This window comes from Hippocampus zosterae, chromosome 5 (assembly GCF_025434085.1).
Source record: "Hippocampus zosterae strain Florida chromosome 5, ASM2543408v3, whole genome shotgun sequence".
NCBI classification, from domain to species: domain Eukaryota; kingdom Metazoa; phylum Chordata; class Actinopteri; order Syngnathiformes; family Syngnathidae; genus Hippocampus; species Hippocampus zosterae.
Window position 1 is genome coordinate 28,411,163 of NC_067455.1, and position 7,143 is coordinate 28,418,305.

General features: G+C 40.8%; 1 protein-coding gene across 1 annotated transcript; it reads right to left on the reverse strand.

The window, feature by feature from the left end:
* Nucleotides 1-422: 422 nt before the first annotated feature.
* Nucleotides 423-5,470, reverse strand: LOC127600713 (mucolipin-3-like). Its single transcript, XM_052065407.1, has 4 exons — nt 5,325-5,470; nt 4,287-4,493; nt 2,947-3,077; nt 423-1,022 (listed from the first exon to the last, which is right to left on the reverse strand). Exons 2-4 carry the CDS (start codon nt 4,476-4,478, stop codon nt 986-988), a joined length of 360 nt encoding a protein of 119 aa, XP_051921367.1. The 5' UTR covers nt 4,479-4,493; nt 5,325-5,470; the 3' UTR covers nt 423-985.
* Between the last annotated feature and the right edge of the window lie 1,673 nt (nt 5,471-7,143).

The window sequence follows — 7,143 nt, forward strand, 5'->3', positions numbered from 1 at the left end:
GTACATCATGCAAAATCTATGAGAGCAACCATAATGAAAATATGATGCTATTGCAGCCTATTCTAAGTGCAACCTGAGATTCTCAACAAGAAAGTAAAAAAATAGATAAAAAAAAAAATGACACCCAATTTGGGGCTTTAAATTTTTTATAATGCGGGTGCATCTCAAATTTATTTCAGGAGTTTAATTTAAAAAGTTAAAAACTCAAATGATACAGAGTGATGAAACGAATCCATTTTACATCAAAAATAAAATGTCTTCCGAGTGTGTTTGTTCTAAACTGTAACCATCAAAGTCAGAGAAAAAAAAAATCATAGTAAATTCTACTTTATCTGTAGTGAATCCACCGCATATTAGGTTTGAAGTGAACCATTGAAATAAATGACATTTTCCATAACATCCTTATATATTTGGATGCACCCTTCATAAGCTATACTCTCCATTGCTCTCTTGTTTATGCCTCTATCTTAAGTATTTCGATGATTAAATGTTTCAAATAGCGAGTTATGGTCCAGCGAGGTAATCCTTCTTCCTTAGTATAAATTTGAAATCCAAAAAGTAGGGAAAAAAAAGTCTCAAGTGATGGTTCTGGTTCAAACGTGAGAACACTTAACAGGCATACCGTGTAGAGGCCATTTCCTCCGAGGCCGCAGTCAAACTGGATCAGCCTCAAAGTTTCGTGCGTAGTGATCGGCTTGAAATCTGCTAATAAACTAGCAGGTTGAAACATATTTTCTTGTGAATGTAAATTTTAAAAAGATGAAAAATCTAAAAAACACTGAGCTGGCCTGACACAAGGCCCATTAAATAAATATGTGTGCTTTCACCTTCCCACAAGGCACCTTGTTCCTGATGAATCCATGACGTGCATTCCTCATTGGAAAATCCTGGTCCAACTGATTGACGCCTCCTCCTTCAGTCAAGTGCCAGGAAAAAAAAGGCTTGTTCCAGAGGGGACTTCTTGTAAGTTGAACCGAATTCTTCCTCAGTTCACCAGCAGGACGTCCTCATATGTTGTCATCCTGACGGAAATACAAGACGGTGGTTTGTATTCAGATTGTATCCAGAGCTGTTTGATGTGACTCTGACAGGGGGGAAAGCCCAAAGTCCCCTTTTTGTATCACCAGTCATACTTTGGTACCACCTGGTGGAATCTTACTGTAGTTGTTTGATTTAGTTCATTCGTGGTGTTTTTACATCGATGTTTGAGATATCTTGTTTTGTTGGTGGAATTTGAATGCACCCTGAGGACTGGTCAACGGGAAACACAGCAGATCAGTGTTTTGCTTCTTCACTGATGCAACTGCTCACAGCTCTTGCGCTCTATTTGCCAGTTAGAATTTTCCTGAATGACCTAAAATGTTATCATTCTGTTTGTTCGTGTGTGATGTCACATCACTTTGTGGTTAAAATGTTAAATAGGCCATTAGGCTAGCTAATAGTATCGATGAGCCTCATGTGAAGGCATTTTGGCTGTGTTGATTACACTCACCCACTGAGTTCAGTTGTTTATGGAACATGGGTTTCACGATTGTTTACATGCTAGATGCGTGGGCTTGATGCTTTATGTCAGGGGTCCCCAAACTACGGCCCCGTACATTTGGCCCGGCCCTCTAACCCTCCTGTTGTCCTCGGGTCAAAATGACCCGTCACTCTGTTAAAAACGCCCCCAAAAAACTGCAAACAGCGGTGTCTACAAGCCTACTGGAACCTACAAAAGGATTATAAGGAAGGAACACAAGAACTTTAAGAGACTGCTCATGTGTCAGAGAGATTCTGCTCTGACAACTGAGCTGAACTTTTATCGGTTAAGAAAGTTAATGTTTGTCAAGTCCCGTGTTTGCCAGCAGGGGGCAGGCTTCTTGCTTGCTTTCTGCACACCTGCCACCGATTTGTGATTGATTACACGGGCTTTATTTGGGCGCTCTGGCAGTTGACTCACTGCCGGAGTATTCCACGCCGTGCCAAAATTCTCTCGCCCAATTCCTATTCGTATTATTCATTGCCTCTTAGCCTTGTGGCTATTATTGCGCGTCGTTATTCCTCTTTCGAGTGAAATTTATAGTATTGTCTAATCAGACCCTCCTTGCTATTTTTTCCGCAAGCGTTTTCGGTTGTTCTCTTTATTTTATCCCTGGTCCTTATTTTGACCAGCACTTTTTGTTATTCTCCCGGTCGGGTAATTTTGTGTTTGTATTAAAGACTCCTTTTGTTCTCTGACAAACCTCTTTCTGTGTCTGCTATTTCGGGGATCGACTTTCAGTTATTTGGTTATACACGAAGCGATTACTCTGTCTCTTCAGGTACAACGTGACAATGTTCCATGGCTTTTTTTCTATGAAGAACCCAGAGAGAGTTATTTAGTTATTATGTATTTCCTGTTTTTGTGTTAGTGTTATTATTTGTTTCCTGACTTTTTTCTGTAAAGAACCTGGAAAGGGTTATTTGGTTATGTGTGGCTTTTCTGGAAAACAATAAAAAAATTTTAGCTCCCCTACGATCGTCACACTTTTTTATAAACTGGCACCGGCCCCCCATCAGAGAAGGGAAAAGTTATGTGGCCCTCACAGGAAAAAGTTTGGGGACCCCTGCTTTATGTAATCAGTGTGTCTATTTTGAGATTCACATTCAGAGTACTTAAGATGCCGCCATTTTGTGGCATTTACAATATAAACGGTTACACACCCTTTTGTAAGGAGAGTGTGACAGTAATTTGCAAATATTCGCAATTTGTGGCAGGGCTTGCCCGCAACCTCATGCAGGAAGTTACTTCATGTTCTATTTTGTTATTCATTTCAATTGTCACTTTAGCCATTGTGTACTGAGCAACCACAACAGCGAAGCCACTACTACTTATTTATATCACAGTTGCATTTCTGATTTTATAGGACTCACTACAACCCCCCCCCCCCCCCCCCCAAACAAACAGAAAAAGTATTGCATTACCTGTCACAGCAGCAGAAAAAGGAGCACGGCGATGTCTCCAGGCCCCTGAACTTGCCGGAGTTTGGCGCATCGGTGCACTCAGCTATGAAAGCATGCAGGTCTGTGATGTGAATGGGCTCCTGGGTCTGATGCTGTACGACAACATATAAAAGTTTGACATTTACATTCGGTTTCCAGAGCCGGATGCCACTCAATTCTCCGTGATCGATGCCCAAACCTAAATCATCTGAAAGTAGTTAAAACAGAATAGAGCAGGGGTTTCAAACTCATTTCACATTGTGGGCCACATACGGTCTCTGTAGATGTCAACTGGGCCGGACCAATAAAATTGTACCATACTCCGCGATAAATAACCAAAATAATGTCTTTTCTTTGTTTTGGTCAAAGAAGCACAAGAACATTAGGGAAATGTAATAAACGTATCTTTTACAAAACATTTCATGAAGCACCTTAGATTTCCTTAAACAAATGTGCAATTTACTTTTATCATTCACATATATGATCCAACTGATTGTACAAAGGCACAAAACGTAATTGGTATTGAAAAATATCATAATGCATTTTCAGATTAAACTGGGTTCATAAAGAATTTTTGTTTTTAAACAATTTACACATGCGCATATAAAATCTAAATAGAATCCCTGCCTACACCTTACAAACTGAGGAGAGTGCTATTAAATGTGTAAAGAATAAAGTATTCACACGTCCTTGATAGCGTCTGCTGTGTTGGGTCTGTCTCAGTGACAGACTGAGACTGCTATTGTCTTCTTCTCTGATCAAAACAATGTTGACTTGTACTCTGATCAAACAGTGTATCCGCCAGCGGATACTCCACGAATTGCACCTTGTAAAAAAATATTCATTCATTTTATGGATTTTTCCACTTTTAAATGATCCTGCGGGCCTGATCGAACTGCCTTGGGGGCCGGTTCCGGCCCGTGTACCGTATGTTTGACAACCCTGGAATAGAGGCTAGAAAACCTACATTTTGGATCGAAGATCTACTTTTCGATCAACTAACCTCACGGGATCTACCCTTACCGGCGTGCGCACGCGCGCACACACACACGCGCGAATTTAAGATTTACCTGCTTTATTTTATTTTTTAAATATATTTTTTTTGTGAAAATGAGACTGATAAGATGATTAGTGTGCAGTGTATATTAACACAAAAATATATTACTAACATGTACAAAGACAAACAAATGGTTGTTTGTTTTTTTTCTTCTCGACACTCCTCGGATCTACTTGGGACCCGTCTTAGATCTACCGGTAGATAAGGATCTACCTAATGGGCACACCTGCTTTAAGACAAAAAAAGGTCGGGTTTGCTGGCCTACCTTGATGGCCTCGTAGGCTCCGGTGATGAGCGCGATGAAGAGCGACAGCACCATGTAGATGAAGAGCGAGATGAAGGTGTACAGGTACACTTGGCTGAAGAGCCACACCAGAGTGCTGCTCTCCTGCATTCCTGAGAAGGTCACGAACATGTCGTCGCCATTGATGAGGGAGAAGAGGCATTCCGACACCATGGATAGGGAGCGGAACTGTAGCACAAGGATACAGTCTAATAAAACACTTCTTAACATGATCTGAAAACAGTAAATCTCTTCACACCTGAGGTTGGCAAACATTTTACACCAAGTGCCACACTTAAGAAAAATACTTAGCTCTCCAAGTGGCACCAAAATGACCAACATTAAAAATAGTTGCGTAGTAGGCCCAAGTACTCCGAGCGGGCGCTGGTGCACTCAGACCGTTCGGCGACTCAGAGCGTAGCTTCATTTTGTTGTTGGGTTACAGTAGACTAGAGCAGGCTAAAATGCGAGTCAATGTGGCGGCCATGTTGGCTGGGCCGACTGTCTCATCAAAGCAGAAACAATAGCTTAGCAGTGCTGTAAGCATGCAGCTCAACAGGCGCATGTTCTCTCTACTAATAGCTTTTTTCTTTTTAAATCAGGCACTAGTAGTCCTTTTGAAAATATTTTTGTTGCAGCTCAGTTTTTTTTTTCACAACCCTTATCAATGTCATCGATTCATAAAAGAAATGCATTCATAAAAGAGTGGAATTGCACGTATTTTTGCTGTGGAATTGCCCGTATCAAGGCGCAGGAAGCATTATCCGCCCCCTCAGCAAGTTTGAATGAACTTTAAAAAATCAGTTTCAAACTTTTTTTTTTCTTCTTTAAAAAAAAAAAAAAAAACTTTACATAAGTAAAGTTGTCGTGTACTGGGGATTTTTAGGCTCCAAAAGAAGTCCAAAACAATGCTTGTTCTCTACTGGGTGTTTCAAAGCTACAAAAAAAGCACTTCGATGTAGTCCATTAAATTGAGGCTCGACAGTACTTAAAAGTAAGGTTGACTTATCGATGCGGTACCTTCACATGGTACGGTCCCAGCACAATCCAGCCGCAGAAGCAGTAGCCCAAATATATGACGGCCACACAGCAGCAGAAGCGGATCACGTTGGGGAAGGCTGCTCGAAGAGTTACGATCAGGATCTAAACGATGATATCATGGAGAGGAATACCACATTTTCTTAACTCGGTGCAAATCAAACAACAAAGTTGAATTACTAACATGTGCCTCAAAATGACCTTACTAGTGAACTAGTGGGCGTTTTGCGGCTTACATGTCAATGAGTAAGCCTCAAAATGATCTTACGAGTGAACTAGTGGGCGTTTATCGGCTTACATGTCAACTAGTAAGCGTCAAAATGACCTTACTAGTAAACTAGTGAGCGTTTTGTGGCTTACATGTTCACTAGTAAGCGTCAAAATGATCTTACTAGTGAACTATTGGGCGTTTTGTGGCTTACATGTTCACTAGTAAGCCTCAAAATGATCTTACTAGTGAACTAGTAGGCGATGTGTGGCTTACAGGTCAACTAGTAAGCCTCAAAATGAACTTACTAGTGAACTAGTGGGCACATTTATGGCCTTACATGTTCACTAGTAAGCGTCAAAATTATCTTACTAGTGAACTAGTGGGCGTTTTGTGGCTTACATGTTCACTAGTAAGCGTCAAAATGACCTTACTAGTGAACTAGTGGGCGTTTTGTGGCTTACATGTTCACTAGTTAGCGTCAAAATGATCTTACTAGTGAACGAGTGAGCGTTTTGTGGCTGACATGTTCATAAATAAGCGTCAAAATGATCTTACTAGGGAACTAGTGGGCGTTTTGTGGCTTACATGTTCACTAGTAAGCGTCAAAATTACCTTACTAGTGAACCAGTGAGCGTTTTGTGGCTTACATGTTCACTAGTAAGCGTCAAAATGACCTTACTAGTGAACTAGTGAGCGTTTTGTGGCTTACATGTTCACTAGTAAGCGTCAAAATGATCTTACTAGTGAACTAGTGGGCGTTCTGTGGCTTACATGTTCACTAGAAGCCTCAAAATTATCTTACTAGTGAACTAGCGGGCGTTTTGTGGCTTACATGTCAACTAGTAAGCCTCAAAATGATCTTACTAGTGAACTAGTGGGCACATTTATGGCCTTACATGTTCACTAGTAAGCGTCAAAATGACCTTACTAGTGAACTAGTGGGCAATATGGAATAAATACTCAAAGGGCTTGCCAGGCAAGCCCATTGAGTATTTAAAGGGTTCAAAGGGCTTGCCTGGCAAGCCCTTTGAGTATTTATTCATCCGTGATGGTATTGTAGACCAATGAGAGCACGTCCGACAGACACGTGGACTTCGGGCGGCCAATCATGATGCATTTCGAGCCAAGCCCCAACAAAAACGGAGGAGAAAACTTTCAGACGCTTTGAAAGCTTTTGGGGTACATATTACTCTTGTTGTTACACAAAATTTTGTTTTACGATTATTTTAGGCGGTAACGTTATGGTGTAAATGTCAAATACGTGGTCAATTTATCAAGATGAAGCCTGCTTAAAAATTTGCTCCAACAATTTTGGAGATGTGTCTGACTTTGACAGCAATGGCGGCAGTTCAACGCTGACAGTCGCAGTCGGGTGCAGATTTATTTCGGCAGGACTTTCTAAAATCTGCCGTTTGCTCTGACAGTTCTCTGTCTGACAGTCACATTTTGTCTTATTACTCACAAGCTAATTGACATTTAAAAAAAGAGTTAATGTTTGGAACACGATTTTGCTCTTACTGTTTGCTGCCTTAGTTCGTTTGAAATATTCGCTTCCTGCATTACATGAAGTACATTTTTTAATATTCACAA

What these genes read in the sequence shown, in the direction of transcription:
- LOC127600713 (XM_052065407.1), bottom strand. Translation starts at nt 4,478, where the DNA reads ATGGTGTCGGAATGCCTCTTCTCCCTCATCAATGGCGACGACATGTTC. An exon ending in GAGCCTACGAGGCCATCAAG is followed by an intron (nt 3,078 to 4,286) that starts GTAGGCCAGCAA and finishes GTTGTCGTACAG; the next exon opens with CATCAGACCCAGGAGCCCAT. An exon ending in TTTTTCTGCTGCTGTGACAG is followed by an intron (nt 1,023 to 2,946) that starts GTAATGCAATAC and finishes TATTTCCGTCAG; the next exon opens with GATGACAACATATGAGGACG.